The sequence below is a fragment of the Hermetia illucens genome, chromosome 2 (assembly GCF_905115235.1).
Source record: "Hermetia illucens chromosome 2, iHerIll2.2.curated.20191125, whole genome shotgun sequence".
Taxonomy (NCBI): domain Eukaryota; kingdom Metazoa; phylum Arthropoda; class Insecta; order Diptera; family Stratiomyidae; genus Hermetia; species Hermetia illucens.
Window position 1 is genome coordinate 120,202,964 of NC_051850.1, and position 23,333 is coordinate 120,226,296.

General features: G+C 40.1%; 2 protein-coding genes across 15 annotated transcripts in view; both read right to left on the reverse strand.

Annotated features, from left to right (window-relative positions):
- LOC119647948 (probable serine hydrolase) overlaps nucleotides 1-23,333 on the reverse strand; it is a 94,470-nt gene that overhangs the window by 29,806 nt on the left and 41,331 nt on the right. For 2 of the 14 annotated variants that reach the window (XM_038049320.1, XM_038049321.1), the window contains exons 2-3: nucleotides 8,211-8,298; nucleotides 7,232-8,150 (exon numbers count right to left, since the gene is read on the reverse strand). The exons of 10 other annotated variants lie outside the window; for them this stretch is intronic. In XM_038049320.1, coding sequence (XP_037905248.1) covers nucleotides 7,239-8,150; nucleotides 8,211-8,264 — 966 coding nt within the window. In that variant the 5' untranslated portion in view covers nucleotides 8,265-8,298 and the 3' untranslated portion in view covers nucleotides 7,232-7,238. Of the gene's footprint in view, nucleotides 1-6,746; nucleotides 8,151-8,210; nucleotides 8,299-23,333 lie in introns of those variants that run through there. 2 more of the 14 variants (XM_038049319.1, XM_038049328.1) reach the window with 2 other exon arrangements.
- On the reverse strand, nucleotides 17,507-18,766 carry LOC119647950 (probable serine hydrolase). The gene is made up of 2 exons (XM_038049336.1): nucleotides 18,626-18,766; nucleotides 17,507-18,568 (listed from the first exon to the last, which is right to left on the reverse strand). The coding sequence occupies exons 1-2, from the start codon at nucleotides 18,653-18,655 to the stop codon at nucleotides 17,657-17,659; spliced, it is 942 nt and encodes a 313-aa protein (XP_037905264.1). The 5' UTR covers nucleotides 18,656-18,766; the 3' UTR covers nucleotides 17,507-17,656.

Genomic DNA, 23,333 nt, shown 5'->3' on the forward strand with positions numbered 1-23,333 from the left:
TAAATTTCTATCCTATGAAATCACTCCATTCTTCCTCACTTGTGGAACTGGCGTGGAACTTCATTACGAAGCACGTCCAACTAACTCGAACTTGCCCTTCCTTCTTGAACGAGCGCCATTTGTTGCCCTCCTGGAATGCAAATATTCTTCATACATGGGATCCATTTAGGATAGTTACGTGAACTGTTCAACTAAAATCTTTGTTGCAGTTTTTATGTCGGTGTTCCTTCGGTGGCTTTTGGGTTATTTTAAATTAATTACGATGTGGGGGCACACAATAAACCAAGTTACTCCCGGCTCGCATGACGATACCGTTTCATTTCCAATCTCAACCGTAAAACCAAACAAGAAGTAAATGACAACAATTAATTCATTTGGGCCTTTTATGGACTTTTTTCGACAGATTACGCATAGCTCGTGTGCCATTTTTATTCAGCATTGTTTCGCAAATCATTGTGGCTGGATGTATGCCAAAACAACGTAGCCAAACTTTCAGTTTCAGTTGTCTTACAGCGAAATTATCTACACTTATGCGGTACATTCCTGGCCCAAAGGATAGGTTAAACAATATTCCATTTTCCACTAGAAACAAGTCGGGAAACCGGAAGCTAAGCTGAGATTTGGGTGTGCATTTGTCCCATTAGCATGTAAAATATGCATATATTATTTGAAAATACCCACTTTCAAGTGATATTGACATTCATAGTCTTGAATTTGCAGAGGACCGCTGATTTGACCTAGTATAACTTTGTTAGCAATAGTGCGATTTTCACCAAATTTGGCAGGATCATGATCTATACTGTTGCCTATATTGCTGCAAAATTTTGTGATTCTACGGTGAACTTAAGGGGGGTTTTCCTGTCAATTACTAAAAATTATAGGAATATACTATTATTAACTTTATTTGAACAGGTATCGATATGGAGGGTATTTCGGAGCCTAAGCACCATATAGTGGCAGCCCCCTGATTTTTTCCAGATTTTTCGGTTGAGTAGTTCCTAAGAATGGGTTCGTTAAAAAAATGACCACTTTCAACCCCCCGCACTGCCCAGCTTTTCAGCAAAAGTCAAAACTAATACGGGCTTCAAAAAGTACTAACCGAGACCTTTAATTCGGTACCCCACATGACCATATTTGATGAAAAAAAAATTTACACCCTCCTTTTGCATGTATGGGGACCCCCCCTTAAATTCGTCGTAAGAGGATGTAACTCACAATATGCGTGAGCGTTCACAGTTCCCACCTTTCTACCAAATTTGGTGTCAATCGCTATAACCGTCTCCGAGAAAAATGCGTGTGACGGACAGACAGACAGACAGACAGACAGACAGTAAACCGATTTTAATAAGGTTTTGTTTTACAAACAAAACCTTAAAAAGCAATCCTTAAGAAAAAAATTTGCTAGCTTGGCCTACCTAGTTTAAGCCGCGGGCGAGCAATCAATTACCAGGTATACTCATAATTAATTTCCGTTTTTTTGTGAATAAAACACATAATTCCAAGGGAACCGCAATAGTTATTTTATTCGAAATATTTTCCATCGCTTTCTACACATTTTGTCCCCCTTTCTGATAATTTGTGAATATCACACCAGTAGGACTGTCTGTCTTTGGAGGTGAACCACTCAGTGAGCTATTTCCGCAAATTTTCGTGGGAGTCGAAGCGCTTTTCAGAAACTACGTGGGCCAAAGAAGCAAAGATGTGGTAATCCGATGAGGCCAGGACTGGTGACTAAGCCGCATGGTTAAGCACCTCCCGGTTGAGTTTTCCCAGCGTGTCGCGAACGATTTTCGACTTATCCGATGGTGCATGGTCGCGGAGCAAAATCACCTTCTTCTGTCTTTCTTGATATTCTGGTCGGTTCTCCGCAAACGCTCGGCTCAAATCTCTTTCATTTGTTGTTTGTAGTGAGTTTCAGCAGTTCAAAGTTGATCACACTGGTCTGGTCGCACCACACACACAGCATGACCGTCCGACCATAACGATTTGGTCGTGCCGTCGATGTCGATGCTTCATCTGGACTCAGCCACGATTGGTTGCGTTTAGGGTCCTCCAAGGAAATCCACTATTCATCGCCCGTAACAATACGATGGAGAAAAGGCTTTCTTTTGTACCGTTGAAGCAGAATTTCACACGTTACTTTTCGGTTCTCCATTTGTCTCTCGGTCCGTTCATGCGGCACTCACTTTCCACACTTCTGAATTTTTCCCATGCCTCGCAGACGTTTCGAAATTGTTTGCTGTTCAACTCCCAACGTATCTGCAGGCTGTCGTTGCGTTTGGGTGTTGTCTTCATCCAATAATACTTGCAATTCGGCGTCATCAAACGATTTTCGCTTGCCGGAGCGTGCGGCGTCGTTCAGGTCGAAATCTCCATTTTTGAATTGTCGAAACCACGTTTCACATATTCGAAGTGTTAATGCACAATGAGTGGTTAGAGCACAAGGCTGCTGTACGGAAGGTCGCGGTTCAAATCTCACTGGTGGCAGTCGAATTTGTATCGTGATTTGACGTCGGATACCAGTCGACTCAGCTGTGAATGAGTACCTGAGTCAAATCAGGGTAATAATTTCGGGCGAGCGCAATGCTGACCACATTGCCTCCTAGTGTACCGTTACGGTCTTGAATGAAGTGCTCTAACACACTTCAAGGCCCTGATCCAACATGGATTGTTGCGCCAACGATTATTATTATAATGCACGATCGCCATAAACTTCCACAAGTGCACAGTGGCTCTCGGACACTTTTTTTCCTTGATTGAACATGAAAAGCAATGCATGGCGCATATGCTCGAAATTCGGTACGTACGCCCACATTTTTGACGCGCAATAAAAATATGCTGGAGGAATTTTGTGGGGAAACCTCAACGCAGTTTAGACACTCGACAACAACTAAACAAAATGACAGGTATGTACGACCAACAGCGACACAAAACATAGAACGCCATCTATCGAAAAAACCGAAAATTAATTAGGAGTACACCTGGTAGAACCTTATTTGGTATAAATGATAACGCTAAAAACTGCTAACCATAATGTGAAGACAGGAATGAAGGAAACAAGTCGAGAAACCAATAGCTGAACGATCCAGGTAGGAAAGGTTTTGTGTATTTCTGTATATAAGAATATTTGAGTGGGCATTTGTCTCGTTTGTAACATATCTAACTCATAACGCTACAGTTGAACACAGTCGAGAAACTCTGTTCGAAGAAGGAAACAAGTTAACAAACCGGAAACTAGACGCTTCAGGTATGAACGGTTTTGCTTGTTTCTTATGTAAGCATATTTGAGTGTAGAACTATCCCATTTGTACGTCACTCGTAATGTAGCATGTCACGTTAATGTGATATTAATATTTAATATTTTGGGTTGCAGTGAATTTGCAAGGAAAACTTAAGGAGTTAAGATCCGGAAGCGCCATCTGACAGCGAATGGTAGAAAGTCTTAGAGGCATCTCTCAGGGTGTCGATGATTTGAAACGATGAAAGGCGCTCATCAGTTCATATAAAATAAAATTAGAAGCTTCTAATTTGGAAATAGTTACTCTTGCGAAGAATTTAGGAATTGATACAGAGAAGCATTTCCAGGCGACACAAAAGGAGATAAGTGAATGAAAAGCATCGTCTGGAGCGAGGTCTTTTCAAAAGGTTATGTTTACAGGCTTTGGAATAAATGTTTCTTACTATTACTTTAGAAAAAATAATAAAGACAAAGACGCCGTTCTACTTGCGTGTTGTTGGTTGCTGCGGGTAGCGTGTTAGAGGACTATTTCTTTGCTATAATGCACAGCACGAGTGTTTTCATTTACCAAAGGCTACGGACCGTGAGCAGGTTAACAGTCGACGGAATTATAGGAGGAAGATGGTATTCTTCAAAAAAGATGAACCACACAATTATGGGCTTTGAAACGAATTATAACAGAGAAGGACACGGACACAAGTCATGATATTCTAAAAACCTTCGCAAAAGGTCTAAATTTTTCGTTTCCGGATAGAGGGAATCTACTCGAAGAGCAGCTTGCTGTCACTGTTTTCGCTTTACGGACCTCTTTGTTTTGGGCTAGCACCCAACTTTCTCACAAATGGTGGGGTTCGCCATTAAGTGGATGACGGATGTGGGACTCATCAATTCCGAAGTGAAAAAAATAGTTCTGATTTGGTCGTCTTTGGTTTGAACTACCTAGGCTATTTTTGATTTGATTATAAAGCTGAAAATTCGATTGATGCAACCGAAAATAACGGTAACTCGTTCGGACTGTCAAAAAGTTCCATTGTTGTCTATAGTTGGGTAATGAAAACGCAAGTAAATTCTTGTTATAACGATAATAACTTGCCTTTGGTACTCTGGCGGAAATCACAATTCTTCTATTTTTTAAAAGAGAAGGAAATAAAAAAAACCGCTTCAACAGTTAAAAGTCCAGTTTCTCAGTCTGACTGATCATCACAATATTTCTATATATATAAACAGGCAGAACATGGAAGGCTTCGAATAGTTTGTACAGCTAGGAAGTGTTTTTTGGTGACAAAAGCACCGAACTAAACGCTAAATCAGCTTCGGCTGCTTTCTCTAAAATCTTGTCTCTAGATTCTAGATCTACTCCAACGTCTAGTTGAGATTATTCGGCGGAAACGTCTTCCTTGTGTTGGTTTCTGTTGCTATATGGGAGTAGTACCGTTACTTACGTGTTCCAAGCTTTCATCAACTTATGTCCGCGTCGTATCATTGGGGTACTTTCGCTCGAGACAATTATAATTGAAGAACTTCGCGAGCGTAAGGGTCAGCTAGTCGTGAACGTGATGCTTCAGAAGTTGGAAATGCGAAGCTGGAAGCGATAGGGGTGAGAAGGGGTGAAACTCCATTACGGGTTATGCCATGCAATGGAATCCACTATCGCTGGGTGTCCATCAAATGGGTTCCCTTAGCACTACATACGTCGTGCAGAGCTGTAGAGTGGGAGTGCAAGCTTCTCGGAAAGTTGTGTGGGAGCGGAAACATAATGTCAGGAATCGACAGCGATTGTGTGCCTGTATGGTCAGGGCAGGGGGGTTTATGCAACGACTCAGTAAGATTTTAAATCTGTTCATCGATAATTTGCAAGTTTTTTTGAAGTCCGATATTTGCAACTAAAATGATTTTTTAGTCATATGCAAGACAAGAGAATTCTCTCATCGTTGATTAGTTAACGGTCACGGCATTTGCGGACACATGAAAGCAGGAGTAAACCAGAAGTGGAGACGCATCGATTGAATACCTGTTGAAAACTAAGTTTATGCAAATTAAAAGCGAGCTTATACAAGTATATCTGTTACTGGCCATAATGATATGTTTAGATTTGGCTCCATCCTCACAAGATTTACTTTTAATGGTTATTATTACGATTATGGATCTGAATGTCATGGAATGAATAAAAGAGACAAAACATTGGAAACTCTGTGAATCTAGCGCATCTTGGCGCATTTCCACTTTGCCCTATGCACTTTATATGATGATGACGTCATACACGTCTTCGAGTGTAATAAATTTACGTGAAATGCAGAAATTCAATTTTCAATAATTTTGTTAATAATAGTTACACTCTTCTTTTTCTTCAGCCTTTGTACCATTCACAAGCGGGATCGGCTCGTCGTGATCGACCTCGCCATTTGACCCTATGCCTAATCTGGATGCAATCGACTTCGATGTTCGGATCAATCTTGGCAAGTAAATTCTCGTTGGCGCAAATTACGTGACCATACCATTGAAGACGCCTCTCTCGCAATTTTTCCACGGTTGGTGCAACCCCATATCGATCGCGAATATCCTCATTTCGGATGTGATCAAAACGTGTCGCGCCACTAGTCCAACGCAACATCTTCGTCTCCATTACCGCAAGACACCGTCCATTGCCTTTTATAGTCGATATTTAAATCACTCAGTTCTGGGCAGGTCACTGCCGCTGACAGTAATTGTGTCTCTTTCATAGGGACTTGTCGTCAAAAATTCAGTTTTACTCAGATTCAATCTGACCGTCTTGCATGAGGTCACCAGTGGGATTTGTATCGTGATTTGACGTCGGATACCCGTCGACTCAACTGTCAAGTACCTGAGTGAAATCAAGGTAATAATCTCGGGCGAGCGTAACGCTGACCACACTGCTTCCTACAGGCTATCCTCTAGTGTACCGTTACGGTCTTGAATGAAGTGCTCTAACACACTTCAAGGCCCTGCTCCAATGTAGATTGTTGCGCCAACGATTATTATTACATTGCGTTCAGGAATTATGTCCTGTACTATCGCCTATACTGTTACTAAATTTTATACTTCTTGAATGAACTTAAGGGGGGTTTCCGGTAAATTTCTAAAATATGGTAACTATTAACTTAATTTGTGCAGATATTGCAGCGGTATGTATTTTAGGGCCTAGATTTAGTATAGGCCCATCATTGTGATTTTTTTTCAGATTTTTGGTTTGGATGGGTTCTGAGAACGAGACCTGCTTTCCCTTTTGTTGGTCACATTTTGAGCTCTCACTTTCCTATCAAAAGTAAGAAGCTTTGAAATAATAAAAAACTTGTTTTTTCTTTTTCGCTGGTGTAAATATTTATTGTTGCAAATACCGATATTTCGGGAACCACTTGTTCCCTTCATCAGTGCTAACAAGCTCTAACCACTCAGCTAATCCCGCCTCCCCTCCAGTCCCATTTAAACCGAAAACAAAATGATGCCACTTGCTATATGTAAAAAGATTCACACCACCCGTTCTCACCAAATTTCGTGACAATCGGTTCATCCGTTTTCGAGAAAATCGGTTGTGGATAGACAACCTTGAATCGATTTTAATCACCTTAAAAACGAGTCCGATCAACAATGTGGATTAAATTTTTGTCCTGAACCTCGGTGAATAAAATTCATTGTGGGGGTCATAATTTTATCAAATAAGAGAGAAATATTGCGTTTATTTTTTGGCAAACCGTTTTTAAAGTCATTATATTGTATTTTTAGTTGTTGAATCTGAATTCTGAATAATCAAAGAAATGAAGGACTTGCAACATTACTGAAATTCATTTGTCAAGGATTTTTCAGGAAGGCTTGTATGAAGAATATACGAGAGGTGTAATTTTAAACATTTGTCTATAATTTATTTCGCTGGAAGTTTGCAATTTTCTATTTAAGATTGTGGAATTAAATTTTGTTCATGTATTAGAAAAGAAAAATGTTAGAAAAAAACATTCAGATTTAGGAGTAAAAACATACCGAACTTTTAAAGTTTTGACTGTTGATGTAACAAAATTCGATGCTTCATCAAAAAGCTGCTAATAATTCCGCTGACTTTTTCAGGTTCATTCAAATGGACATGATGCCTGCCATTTACTTCCTCGCACTGAAATAATGAATTTTTCTTAAATGATGATATTAGCTCGTTGAAATTTTTAGGTGTTTCCTTTGGTGCAGCATCCGACGCATCAATGAATAGGTATGGTATCCGCATGTGGGCTGCTAAAACCATATAATGTTCATGCGGCCATAGGCCGTCGTTCATATATTTGAGGCGAGCATCGCGTGAGAAGTAAAATTTTCCGGGGTACTTAGCTGATTCCTTTAGATTTCTTGCCAATATGAAGGGGCATTTACTTCTATCGATAGATTCAGCCCCGACGTAAAGCCGTTCTATGCATTCGGTGTACGTATAGGATGGTGGTTCCTGGCCATTTGCACTGTTTTCGTCACACAGCATAGTTTTGCTGATCAGACCTCCACAGAAGCCCCAAAAATGTTCTTTTGGGGGTGGTAATGGTTTCAAACTGTCTATGGTTATTAGCAAATCTATTTTATCCGGAAACATGGCCGCAAACCAAAGACCGACGAATCCACCCATTGAATGGCCCAATATAGAAACTTTATCCCATTTCATTTGTTTAATGATCATAAGGACTAGCTTGACGTAGTCTACTGTGTGATATACCATTCCCTCCGGTAAGTGAGATGATAGTCCATGCCCTGGTAGGTCGACAGCGAGGAAACCTAAATGAGTCGGTAGCAGAGGCATTAAAGTATCGAAAGTTCCGGCGTTATCCTGCCAACCATGAAGTGCTAGAATAGGCCGAATATCCTTTGGTCCCCACCACTTTCCAGAGATATGCCCCCATGGCACTGCCATTTTGAACTCAGTCCACTAAAATGGAATGGGTACAGTTAACAAGGGTGTGTTTGGAAATGTGTATTAGAGATTTACTTGTCTTATGGTTTCGTGTTTTACTTCGAAGGGAATTTCTTTATAATTGGACATTTTACGATTGCTGCGAAGTTTCTATGCACGTGGTCTGAAAAAAAATCATTCAAAAAATTTGCGTTTATTTTATTACCCTCAATTATCGAAGAGTGTAGGAGTAAGAAAAGAAACAAAAAGACAAACGGCAAATTATTTTTTTTTAATTAGTTGAAAGTTTCCATTATCTTTCTATTAGAACGATACGGTGTGGGAGAAGTAGTAATAATGATAAACTAACCAATGTCAGAAGGTAAAAAGACTATTTCTTTTTATCTTATCTGGACTGTTTTGTCCCCCCTGTTTTCAGTGAGGCTGAATTTTGGTTTCATTATCAATACATTTAATGTTGTGTTAAGTTCACAACAGTGAGACAAACATAAGACGAACACAAATATCTATTACTACTGGGATTCGAACCCAGGACAACGAGATAGCGAAACTACCGCTTTACTCCCTCAACCATCGCGTCGTTGTGTACTACACAGTATACGAGTTGAGCACATCCCAAAATAAATCTAGATGACATGAAAACTGTTAGGTGGGAAATAATTTAGGAATCTTCGGAAAATGCAAGTATCAATACGAATAACATTAGTAATTTTGAAAAGCACGAACACCATAAGCGATATTAGGTAAACGTATCTGCGTCTAAATTTGCAGAGATATGTGTCAACAGGAGGAATTAATGTGTTGGGTTATAGTAAATTTACACTACAGGGATAGCTTTGACCAATTCAGTCAGTAATGGTAGGATTTTCACCAGTATCATGTTTTATATTATAGCCTATGTTATTGCAGAATTTTATGATAATAGGGGAACTTAAGGGTGGTCTCTTGTCAACTTCCGTAAAATATAGTAATATACTACATATTATAAATTTCATTTAATCGGATATAGGAAGGCTTTACAACTGATGCCAAAGTTAAGGCCAGTTTCAATACTACTTGAGACCTACCTGTCATTTGGCACCCCACGAGCCTATATTTTGCGGAAAAAAATATACACTCCGCATATGTGAGGAATAATGTAAGTGCATTGATAATAAAATTGAAGTGAACAGGGGATAATAATTGAGATTTATCCGATGAACCTCAATCATAGGGAGGCCATCAAGTCATTTCAAGCGTTCGAAGGGGACGACAATCAGTGAAACAGCTCCGCACGGCGGAAAAAAATCTGAGCAAATTTTCAAAAATGTGATGCTTTTATGACAAGGCCCACTCTGTTTTTACAGCCAGGCAAATACTATTGCGATCAAAAGAGACGATCTCCCAAAGGAGGAACTTCCCATTGTCTGCGGGACTCCTGGACTGAATGCCAAACGTGGCGATGAAAGCCAGTCCGGATTGTTTCATTTCCCTTTTAAGTAGCTGTTTGCTATACGCAGCACCAATTTCGTCTAATATTTGCTGTGTATCGCTTGAGCGTATTAAAAGTTACTAGCGCATTCGGAACAGCGTCAGACGAAACAGTATTCATAGGTGCGGGAATGGTACCTATTGATATTTTGGCTAAAGGGATGCGAAAATCGTACAACTGGAAGGTACGTGACAATGACAATAATACCGAAGAGCGACAGTGAGAGGAGAAAACGCCCACAATCAATGTGCGGCAGGAACGTTGGGATAATTCTCATAAAAGGATGCTCAGACTGAATTTAAATATCCCGTTTCAGATTACCCGCATTCATGGGGATATCGACTATAACTCAGTTTCTGACCACTCATGGTGGATACCGCCAGTATTTATGACATTTTGGACATGGCGATTCTTGGTTTTCGCTGCTTTCTAATTCTATAAAATGAAAGAACATAGGAACAAGGGAAAAAGAGCAGATGGACAGACAATAAATCGATGTTTATAAGAGATTTTATTTAACTCAAAAACATAAAAAACGGGTTCGATTCAGTCAAAAATCACAACACAGTGGAATCGCGATTCACACAGTTTTTTCAACCTCAGGCTGAATTCTTCGCTGAGGATCACTACGATTTCCAAAGAGCTTGTATAGAATTTTCGGAAATGAATCCTATGTATAGACTTGGCATTGAGATACGTGCTGATACGCATTAACTACGTGCTGATATATAACTACTGCAGCGACGGCCAATTGTGTTTAGTGATCATCATCATCATCATCATCAACGGCGCAACAATCGGTACCCGATTTAGGCCTGCCTTAATAAGGAACCCCAGACATCCCAGTTTTGCGCCGAGGTCGACCAATTCGATATCCCCAAAACCTGTCTGGCGTCCTGGCCTACACCATCGCTCCATCTTAGGCAGGGTCTGCCTCGTCTTCTTTTTATACCATAGATATTGCCCTTATAGACTTTCCGGGTTGGATCATCCTCATCCATACGGATTATGTGACCCGCCCACCGTAACCTATTGAGCCGGATTTTATCCACAGTGTTTAGTGATGCCATTGTGAATATGAAGCCCTTGTGGCAGGACATTGGTAGGCCGACGCAAATCAGCATTGGCAATGCCAGCGAATCGCTGAAACACCCATAGTGGAAGTTCTGGACATACTCAAACAGAAACCCACCGTCGTATGCAGTTCTTTTGCAACGAGATAGCGAAGTCACTCGGGACATGTTCAGAATATAACATAGGAGAGAAACTTGCCGCGCTTTTTCAGATTTCTCAGCGAATCTGTTATTGAAAACTGTGCTGCCTGGACGCACTGTTAGCGCAGTTTTCGGTAACAGAAGTGAAAAAAATAATCGGATTGACTTTAAGGGTTATCCGTCTGTGGTTGTGGAATCCGGGGCATATATAATATTTTGCGGATGTTAACAAATAAGATGTTTGACGAGCCATAAACAGCTCCAAAAACTCAAGAGGGGTTGGCCTGAATCTGATGCAGTTTTTTTTCTGGCACACAGTATAAACCAGGTCATTAGTCGCCGAAGGAATTTCCGCCCTTGTTCAATGCGAGGAATTATCTACCTTCTCCCTAAAAAGGATACGAACCGCAGACACAATACTAATAACTACTTTGCCAACCTTTTACAAATTCTTAACGGTTGGTAGTTGCAGCAAAACGAACGAATTTGTTTACTTGTTATATCGATTACATCAAGGCTTTTGACAGCATGTCATACTCTTGGCTGATCGATGTCCTTCGTTTGTATCGCATTGATCTGCCACTAGTAAAGCTTTTGACAAAAGCCGTGAAAGGTTGGCATACTATCGTGTAAGTGCGCTCATTTAAGGGTAACACTTCAGAGTCTATCCGCATAAGAAGAGGCATTTTCCAATGGGATTTATTGAGTACTATTGAAAGGTCACCACGAGCAGCATGCCGGAATAGCATTGCGGACTTTCATATTCAAGCAGACTTCCTAGTAATTCTGCAAGGAGTCAATGGGGGCGTTGGTAATTTGAAGGTTTATCTTCCTTTGGAATTTCTGTGACGTCTGCAGCTGGTGAGTTACATTTCTCGGTGAGGAATAAGGTAAGTGGATGAGATGGGATGGGTTCGCTATGTATTCAGAATATGCCGTGGAGGGAGATCGATTTGGAAAATATCCAGGGGCGAATACGATTTATTAAGTCCCAAATTCTGGTGTTGGGTAAACGAACTTGCCTCATAACATCGGAGGTAGGGACATGGCGGACATCGTGGCACTAAATCAATATGAAGGCTACTTGCCGCACGCTTATTTTTCCAACAAGGCGTACTCAACTCCTTTACCTGCAACTGTTTGTAAGATTGATTCCGGATTAACTGCTCTTCGTTTTTGTGCTGAAAATGTCTTCTTTAAGACGAATGGATTTATGTTCGCTCTCCGTCACCTCATTTTTGGCGGTATCGTGATAGCGCCGGTGCAATATACCGGCAGGCATAATGCTGTATGTAAGGTGATTTGTAATGGAAACAATGAATGAACCACCGGCAGGATTAGATAGTTCTGCTTGTGACATGTGTTGGGACGACAAGTATTCCGATTGAGCTATGGCTTAAGATTGTGCTCGAAATATTCGCAGCTTGAAACTTTCTTGCCATCGAAATGTCCACAGCACCTCGTACAGGGACTGACCTTATGGCAATCATGTCTTTCTACTGGGGGAGGCATAGTCTTGGTCGCAGTAACAACGGCGAAAGGTTTGTAGACTTTTCTACAATTATGAAAGGGTTTGATGGTAGGTTCTCTTTGCTTGAAAGGACACCGAAAAAAAATATGATAATTAAATGCACAAACGATACAATTTCTGAACAATTTGCTCGTGAACGTTTTTTGTTTGACGCCAGGTCACAAGACTTGGTTGACTATGGAAACTTGTGAACAGGGTGAGTGCGACGAGCAGCAGTTTGTTTACTGTGAAAAAGTGCTAGGAGTACAGTGTAGCCTACGGTGTGAAAAAAGGAAATCCACCATTACGTTAACGAGACAGGCAAAAAGTATAGATTACGCTACTGTATACAGCATCGCAAAGGAATTCACAGCCTTTCGATGATCCTGTCAGAAACGTTAACTGCAGGCTTGTTAGTAGTTCAAAAGGTTGAAGAAGGACTTCATCATAATTCTCAACCGTATAACATCCGGTGAAGTTCCATTTCTTGTGAATGATATGGTAAGCGACCCTAACAAGTGGACACAGACTACACCTCCAACCAGAAGCGAAAATATCTTTCCCATCAACGCACTCAAATCGAACTGGCCTCGGCGGTCTTATTTCTTATATTTTACTATTCATGTTGCGCTTGGAAGATGCTGGAAAATTTTCTGGGGATGGAAATAATGAATTGATAACTTTCCAATCGTGCGTAAGGCTTTTGATCTTTGCAAGTTTAACGTAGAACAAAGGACATTTCCGTTATGATCCACTCTTATTTTTCCATTATGGGAGCGGTGCGACATTTCGCTCGTTTTGTCCGGTGACAAGCGAAATGACGCATTCGTTAATATGCAGCATTTTTTTTTTGCGTTTCAGCACCTCTTAGCCATTACACTGCTTCCAATTTCCTATTTCTCATCTTGACATTCATTTATTTTAAAAAATTATACAAATCATCATTATTTTTATTTTCTTTTTTACAATTTTCTTTATAAAACTCTGTTAACTTCCCCCACAACCCTAAACCCCATCTGAATATTTGTTGTTAATGTAGAAATTTTCTAACATTTCGAAAATGATCATTAACTTTTTGTTGTTGTTTTTTACCTATTGCATGTCATTAAATATATTTCTTACGCTTGTTTCGGGCTAAGATGAAATGGTTTGCACGTAAAGGCAAGTGCTGGGATATAGCGGGACTGCTATTTGGCAGATGCCGGCTCGATGAAGGACGCTGAGCCTTTGTTAAAAGAGAAGTTGATTTAAGTTTCGAGTGTTGTAGGAGTGCGTTTTTAGATTTGAAGGTAGTTTGAGGTGGAAATCGTATCATGTTCGAGGCAAAAATTTGTCTTGTAGTGTAGTGAACCATTAGCGTTACGAAGTGCTTTAGACATCGATGATAATAAGGATTCATTAATCTTGTGGATAGACGGTTTTTGCGGATCTTATTATGTGCCGTGAATTGTTGTCGGAGTTGAAAGACCATTAATTTCGGACAAATGCAAGTTGATTTGGTGCAATAGTTGAAAATCTGTGATAAAAACTGAACAGGAATGCATAAAACATACTTTTTTTTCACTGATAGTGGGCAGCGGAACCGTGAACTCCACTGTAATTGGAAAGTTCTGTTTCAGGATTCCGAACAAGTTCTGGCTCAAAATTCTGTCTTTTTATACGATTCCCTGAGCACTAGTTTATAAAGTCTAACTTTAAAGTGGTATTGCAAGTGTGGGATTTGGAAAGCAAGTGAATTTGAAAGATAGTGGGGGAAATTCATTATTTGTGGTGGAATAAGTGGCTTCACTTCTGACAGGAGCAAAGACACCAGAACGAGTCAATAGTGCTAATAGTGCTGATTACATCATACAAAAATACCAGCAGCTCATCATATGATCCATTGGAGATAACCCAGTGAAGTAGACATGGTGCGAACTAATCTAATCAAGGAAGTTTTAGTGCACTCAACTAATACTTGGTTTTTGGTTAGGGTTGACAACCATACATGGAAAACCGAAGTTATGAAGTCAAAAAAAAGCCTCGAACCCGGAAACGAAAACGAACTAACGATTTGTGCATCTTCTCATGGAACGTGCGCTTCCTGTGCAGATCGAATGTTGCCCATCAGCGGCAAACGAATTCTCGAAGCCAGTCTGAGGTATGATATCAAAATCATACTTAGAGATGTTAAGAGCCAAGCTGTGATGGAGCTCGCATTTAGAGGACACGTTGGCTCCCATCGCTTACATTAAGATACCAATGATAATGGATTGCGGATTATTCAATACGTAAGTGGAAGGAAATGGTTATTGGAAGTATCTGGTTTGCGTGGAAAGCGGCCCTCTCCAGATGGGGTCACTTTCAACCAAATTGACTAGCTGTTGATTGAACTCCGCCCTACTTTCAAACTTGATGAATGTCAGAACAAATAGGAGGGCCAATATAGACTCGGATCACTATCCGGTTGGCATGGTGATCCGGGCTCAACACCGTCTACAATCACTTCTGATAATCAGGTGAGAGTTAACACTGGAACCATCCGCAACACAGCCCTCCGTAACACCTGGAAGGGGGAAATGGATGACACAATAACCGCAGTCAATAGAGATCTTGGAGATTAAGAATCGATATATGATCTTCACAGTTATTTGAAGAACGTTATCATTGATAATGCCATAAACATACTTAGCCCCAATCGAAAGAAAAGTCGGAACAGCTAGTTTAACGATGAATTTAAGCCAGCAATGGAAGGGAAGGATGTTGCATACCGAGTAATATTGGATTTTCAAGGAACGCGGGCACGAGCAGGGACAGACGGTCTGTGAACTTGAAAAGTACAGGGAGCAACCGCACCAGGCGCGGAAGTTCTGCCAACAAGTCAGCAGGATGAAGCCTTATACACCTCGATGCTAATTCTGCCGAGACAAAGAGGGGAATTTGATTTTTCGCAGAATGAGCACATTGGAGTGATGGGTTGAATATTTTGATGAACTGCTCAGCAACCAGAATATCGGCGAGTTAAAGGTCCCGCCAACTGAAGCCAACGGGTAAATGTTGCCATCACCAAACATGGAAGAAACAATCCGTGCAATTCACCAACTTAAAAATCATAAGTTATCTTGATGGAATTACAGCCGAATTGGTTAAATATGAACGCGATCAATTACACCAAGTGATTCATCAACTGATGCTTAAGATGTGAGACAGCGAATCAGTGCCTGATGACTGACAACGAAGTATTATCTGTCCCGTGGATAAAAAGGGAGATATCACGCAGTGCAGCAATTTTAGAGTAATCACGTTGCTGAGTACCATCTATAAGATATTCTCCGCTATCTTGCTTGGTCGGATAGCTCCATACGCCCTCATTGGCCCATACCAAAGAGGCTTCACTCCAAGCAAATCGGCAGAGATCATCTGCGGCAAGTGATGGAACATCTGTTGAAATATGGCTGTTAATTGCACCTTTTTTCATCGACTTCAAGGCCGCTAGCACTGGCAAGGCTAAATATATGGTGGCAACGTCAGCACCAAAAAACAATGAGGCAATAACATCAAATCGTTGACCAGTGCGAACAATAAAGACTACAATTGTAAGACCGTTCCTCCTGTCTAGGATCGAAAAGTACAACCGATAACTGCTACGACGCACAATGAAATCTGCGCCCAGATGGAGCAATTATCGCGGGACAACTTTTAGGAATATCGAATTGGTGAACCTCCGCGCAAAACTCGAAAGTCTGGAGTTCTTTATAAAGGCAGGCCCAGACCGGATACTGGTTGTTGCGTCGTTGATGATTAATTTGCCTTATGTGAATTTCTTTTATTTCTTTTTTTTGTATTTCTATTATAATACATTTTAAGTTACGATTTTGTTCCCTTTGCTTGAATGAATTAGATTCAATGTCGAAACTATTTTTTTGATTTGAGGAATACTTCTCTCTCTTTTCCCCTCTTACTCCCACGAGCTCAAATTACAAGGGGCATTCTCCCATATTATGGCCTGAGAATGAAAAGGCAGGATGGGAGCCCCAAAGACCACACCTCATTGACAGCTGAGGCAAGAGTGTTTCTCTCCAATGAAGATTTGGTCCGTGGTGGATCTTCCTCCATCATCGCGGTACTTGGGCTTTGAATTCTTTTTCTTAAGGTTTTGTGTGAAACAAAACTTCATTAAAATCGATTCAGTGTCTATTTCTCCGTCTGTCACACGAGATTTATTGTGTTTTACCGTGGGAGCTATCGTCAAGAAATTTGGTGAGAATATGTGGTCTGTGAACACGTTGCATTATTTTTTGTTCGGTTATGCGAAAGGTAAGAGCATTTTTTTCACAGAACATGGCCATTACTACATTTTAGAAATATACCTGAAAATCCCCGTTGAATTCATCCTAGAAGTTAAATTAGTATAAGTGGCATTAGTATAAATGATTATATAAGACAATTCTGAAAATTTTTAAAACAATTCAACTATTATAAGTAAAGCTATAGAAGGTCAAAGTTTTGTACGCCATGTGAATTTATTGCACCCTAAGACGTGTATGACGCCATCATCATGTACATAAAGTGAACATATCAAGGAATATTTTGAAGTTTTTGGTTGTGTACGATTGGAAGAACGTGCACAAAAGTTTCTCATAGAAGAGGAACTCAAAACCTTTATACGCGAAGCTTCCAGCTTCCGGTATTCCGACTTGTTCTCGTTTATTTTAAGTTTTAGCCTGCGTCTTTATTTTCGATGAATACGCGCGATATTCCCACGTTTATTTGTTTTTTAAGTTCTGGTGCTCGCATCGCTTCAAGGACACGTGAAATTTTGCATAATGACGCAAGAAACTGAAGTGTTAAAAAGAATACCCGTCATATTTTCGAGCCTGGGTAGCAAAGAGACGTGCAAACACGTGACTGAATACTTGGGCCGAGGTTCAGTATTTTGGTGCTGACCCTCACGGTCAATTTCGTCAAATTTTGAGGTTTTTGGGATAACTCTTGCGTCTAGGTCGATGTCTGCCACCAATCCTGAAGTTATTACAGAGCTATGTTGCAAATCATTCTAGTCATGTGATACAATTTACTCTTTATCACATTATATATAATGCCGCAAACCAGGGAAGAATTTCCAAATTTAAATCAAAACTAACCAGCAGAAAGTATTGAAAAATATAACAAATTGTATTAAAATTTATTGCTTTAAGCGATTCAGGGCTATAACTTATAATAAACATCATCAACTCTAGGGAGCAACAATATCAAATGAGGCTTCTCTTATCTGAAAAATATTCTCGCATATGAATCAGTAGAAGGACTAACATGGAGAACATAAACATGGAAAACAATATTACGATTAAAGTTGTGATTTATGTTGTGACGAATTTACATGCTTATTCAAAAATTTGCTAATGATACCACTGACATTTTCAGGGTTATTTAAGTGCACATGGTGCCTACCGCGCACTTCCTCAAACTTAAACAAAGGATTCTTTCTCAATTCTGAAATCGTTTCCTGGAAGCTTTCCAATGGTTCGTTAAGGGGTGCATCCAATGCGTTAATATACAAATACGGTATTCGCAGCTGAGATGCTAAAGTCATATAGAACTCATGCGGAATCAATCCTTTGTTCATATTCTTGAGACGTCCATCTCGAGAATAGTAAAATTTTCCAGGAGTTTCAGTTGATTCTTTCAGATTCCTCACCAGGATGTAGGGACATTTATCTTCATCGATGGATTCAGACACGGTCATCAGACGTTCGACACATTCCTTGTATGTATAGGACGGTGGCTCTCGGCTGCTTCGGTTACGATGATCAGCTAATAATGTTTTACTAATAAGCTTTCCATACTCGATCCAAAATGTCTCCTTCGGCAATTGTATTGGCTTTAATGCATCTATACTAATGAGTAAGTCTACTTTATCTGGGAACATGGCGGCAAACCAAAGGCCGATAACCGCTCCCATGGAATGACCCAAAATAGAAATACTGTTCCATTTCATTTTTTTCATTAAAATCAACACAACATTAACATAATCAATGGAATGATACATCATTCCTTCTGGAAAATAGGATGATAGGCCGTGACCTGGAAAATCGATTGCAAGAAAGGCTAAATTATTTGGTAATAATGGAATCAAGACATCGAAAGTTCCAGCATTATTCTGCCAACCATGAAGGGCTAGAATAGGTCGAGCGTCTTTTCGTCCCCACCATTTTCCCGATATGTGTCCCCATGGCACCTCTACTTTAAATTCAGTCCACTAAAATTAGATACAATCAGTAAGGAGCCCTTTTGAGTGGATATTAAAAAAATATACTTGTTTTTGATTTGCAGGTAAATGTTCCATTTTTCACTGGGGATTTTTCACAAATTTGGATCTGCTTGTAATCGAAACTATCAGAGGACAAACGTCAACAACAATATTTTAAGAAATGTAGTACCACTTCGCTTATTCAATTCTTTCAAATTGGATGGAAAAAGTTTAGAATTCACAAATATAACTAGGTTGCATCCCGTAGAGCATTGTAGTGAAGCACACAAAGTTTAAATGACACTCCAGAGCTCTGTACTGCTATGTATGAAAATATAATAAATTCACATCTAACCTCACTTGACTACTGACTTTCTATGAATGTCTGTTAGGGCCTTTGGAATACCACTAGCCAAGCCACAGTTGGCAAACCAGTGTTTAATGTGTGACTTAAAAAAGTAATAGAAAAGTAGGTACTAAATGGCCTCCACAAAAAGTTATATGGGTATACATAATTCCAAGTAATGATTCAGGAACCGGAGACTCGATGTATCAGGCATGAAATGTTTTGTCGATTTTTTATGTAAGAATATTTTGATGCACCATTGTTTCATTTGTAAACAGCTGGTAGTATATGTGTATGGAGTATGTCTATTTGCTTCAATGTGTTACTCACATTGTGTACATATCATGTTTTATGATGCAATAAATATACACGAATTAGACAATGACATACTTTAACTTTGATAATAATAGCAGGATTTCCACCAAATTTCCAGTAAAGTGTTCCACATCAAGGGTCATCCTTGAACTTAAGACGGTCATCCCGTGTGAAGGCCGTTTTTTTCGGCTTTTTTTGAAAATTTTTGTGACGAACTGGATAAAGATACAAATGCGGATTTTTCACCATAGATTTATTAATATCTTGAGCGTGCATAGTAATTCCACACCGATAGCATAGTTGGTTATTGAAATACAGGGCAATTTATGCACCCATCTTCAAAAAAGGTGTTTTTCTGCTGCCACGCTAGAGGGCGCTGTGATCATCTTAAAGAAATATTAAAAGCTACATTTTTGGTGCCGTGTTAAACTTTTTTTCTAATTTTGGTGTTTTTTCACGGCTTCTTCAATGAATGAAAACAAACTACTGAACGGATTGCAATTATCCTAGTTTGCAGACCGTAGAAATATGTTCTGAATAAGTCCTGAAAATTTCAAAGAATTTGGTTGGATAGATTTTCGGCTATGGTGGCAACCGATTTTCAACATGCAGTTTCGAGAAAAACACATTTAAAAAATAGAATGCGATTTTTAACCATAAAACGTTAACTGACCATTAATCTGCTATACCTAATCCATAAGCCTCAGGTTTCTTCAAGAAACACATGTACAGCCTTGGCTTCAATTTTTGTCCTTTTAATAATAATAATCGTTGGCGCAACAATCCATGTTGTTAGAGCACTTCATTCAAGACCGTAGTAGTGTACCGTACACTAGGAGGCAATGTGGTCAGCATTGCGCTCGCCCGAGATTATTACCCTGACTTGACTCAGGTACTCATTCATAGCTGAGTCGACTGGTATCCGACGTCAAATCACGATACAAATTCCACTGCCACCAGTGAGACTTGAACCGCGACCTTCCGTACGACAGCTTTGCGCTCTAACCACTCAGCTATCCGGACACTTTGTCCTTTTAGCTGCTTCGAAAAGTACTAATGGAGACCATTCATTTGATGCCTCAAATGGCTATATTGGGGGAAATATGTTATGCTCTTTTCGCATGAGAACTCCTCCTAAATCCAACGTAGAATGATGGCACCCGACGGTGCAAGAAAAATGGACGAAGAAACCGAGAGACTAGCAACTCTTAATAAATGTCGAAATAATACCGATTGGGAGCACAGAAAACTGCCTGATCCCGTTTCACTGATGTCCCGAGCAGAACTAAGCAGTTTTGAGGAGCACGAACAGAGGAACGCAGAAAGGCGTGGATATCCGTAAAATGAAAGCAGAAAAGCAGTAGAAAGATGTCCTAACAAGTTGCTATCTTAATTTCCTGGAAAGGCACTCTTTTCTGCGCGGATATCTAAGAAAAGTTAAAGCCAATTTACTACTCCAGGGGCAGGGGCACTACCAAAAATTAACTTCATAGAGAACTGGTGGATTAGTTTGATCTGCAGGAACTGAAGGAATTGTCTATAAAAAGCATTAGAAAAGCCGCCGTAGCCATAAACACTTTGACAATGGAATGGACTATTAAAATGCTCTGAATTGGCAAGGTAAATATTGGATGGGTCCTCTTCAGACTCCGAGAAAATTTAGCGCCAACCAGGTGCTTTAGTTGCCTGGAGTACGGCTACCTGGCCAGAGCCTGAAAAAGCAATCAAGATAGTCCAACTGCTGAAGAAAAGTTGGTAAAAAAGCCCGTTTTGCAAAAAAATAGCGAGAAAAAAACCTGGCCTGTGTACACCGCGAACAGGAAGATGAGAAGGACAGTGGTGACATTGTAGGTAGCTATATAGACGAAGATCAACCTTAAGGAAGTGCGTTTCATGTAGTGCCAATCACCAAAGATAATATACATGAAGCTAAAATTAAAATTTACGGCGAAAACAGTTTTAGAAAGGAGTTGTCTGAATTCGAAAAGGTTAGAAAGCAATTTTATACCTACCAACTGAAAAGTGCTAAGGGTCTTATAGTACTACTTAAATGAATTGAATCGAAGGTAGAAGGGAATAACATCCAAAAACCATTGGAAGTTGAAGGAGTCAAAATTAATTCTGTATACAATATAATTAACCGGGATAAAATTCCACAACCCCTATACTGTATCGTATTAGAACCAGACCAGAAAAAGCTAAAAAGGGGCGACACGCATAAAATCTACAACTTAAAATATCTATTGCAAAATTCTGATCGAAGAATCTCATAAGAGGAATCGACCCATACAATGCCAGAATTGCCAAGAATTTGGACATAAAAAGTATATTGCAAACTATCCAGTGTTTGTGTAATCTGCGGAAATTTATACAATACAGCTACCTGCACTAAAAACAAGGAGGACTCAAGTGCCAAATCTTGCAGTAATTGGGGTGGACCACATACTGCTAACTATAGAGGTTGTTCAGTAGACCTGTATATTAAGTAAAAAATGCGACTCCAGCCACATCATCAACCCATTAATAGACATGAAATAACCAAATCGTCTTTCAGAACTGTCCAGATGCCAGTCACAACACCTAACAATCAGCCCACCACTTCCCAAGGTCAAGCACCAGTGAGCTCCGCTTCGCAAAATTTAGAGGGACTTGTTGTCACGTTGACGGAAAGTATGACACAGTTCATGGCATCAATGCAGACCATGCTTCAGGAGATGATGCCTAACCAATAATAAATTCTACAAGTCCTAATCGGTGATAAATGATCGAGCTGAAAATCTGTCATAGGAATTCAAATGGCATCAGGCAACACAAACTTGAGCTGTACAGATTTTCAATAGACAATTCTATAGACATTTTGCTGATCTCCAAAACGCATCTTACACAAAAGAACCACTCCCAGACGTGAGGATATACATTCTACGACACCAAACACCCAGACAACAAGGCTCACTGTGGAACTGGTATTCTAATCAAATCTTGGTTTAGACACTTCGCTCAAACAGTTACTGTGAGGAATACCTTCATACTGCATCTATCCACCTAATCGAATCTAGCGACGAAATTTTGTTTTCAGCCATATATCGCCCTCCAAGTTTTAAAATTACGGCACAACAGTTTACTAATTTTTTCAGCATTCTTGGAAAGAAATTTTTGGTGGCCGAGGACTATAATGCGAAGCACATCCACTGGGGATTGAGAATAATTTCTCCGAAAGAGGACAAACTGGTTGAAGTACAAGAAATACTATACATCAACGCTCATCTTCACGTCAGAGTTCCACTGAAAACTTGCTACGACATCGACAATGCTGTCGAGTAATTGAATCAATGTATCGTCGACACTCTTCTCTACCTCTGAACAATAGTGGGGGGTTCAGGAAAATATCCTCCACAAAAATCCAACAATTGATAAAGAGTAAACGAAATTTGAGGCCAGAGTGGCAGGAACATCGATCCTCGAGATTGAAGCAGGAGCTCGCAGAAGAAACCAAAATCTAAGAAATACTACAAAAGCAGAAACAGAAAGTGGCTTCCACCATTTCACGAGTAGTCTCAGCCCCTATCATAGGCAAGATCACTCTTTACGGAGGGAAGACAAAAAGCTGAAGCAACCTTTACAGACTGAGGCACCATTCAGGCTTGCTAAAGGAAACTGGGGAGGAGCGATGCCGATAAAGGAGCAGTGTTCCACTTTCACCCAGATTATCTTGTTAGGCCAGTAAGCGGGTTTTGCATAAGAATGAACGACGTCCTCAATTGCGTACTACAGAAATTCAATTCGAAGAAGGTTCCTGGCGAAATGTTTAAAGAGTTATCGCTTATCGCTACCAAATATCTTACTTAGTTTTGCAATAGGATTATTCAGCTCGGTTACTTCCCACGGAGCTGGAAAACACCGCTGGTTACAATGAAGCTCAAGGCTGGTAAGGATTTACCGCTAGCGAGCTCATATTGGCAAATTCGATTGCTATTGGAAGTGTCAAAGCTTTTAAAGAGCCGCCTCCTGGCAAAAATCCCGCCTTTCCTTGCCGACGAAAAAGTAATTCCTCAAGATCAATTTGGCTTCCATAAAGGCATAGTACGACGGAACAAGTTCACAGAATTGTGCCGG

Bases quoted from the DNA above. Each gene is read 5' to 3' on its own strand.
- LOC119647950 (XM_038049336.1), bottom strand. From the start codon at position 18,655: ATGGAACATTTACCTGCAAATCAAAAACAA. The intron at 18,569-18,625 runs GTATATTTTTTT...ATCTAATTTTAG, and splicing joins TACCTGCAAATCAAAAACAA to TGGACTGAATTTAAAGTAGA.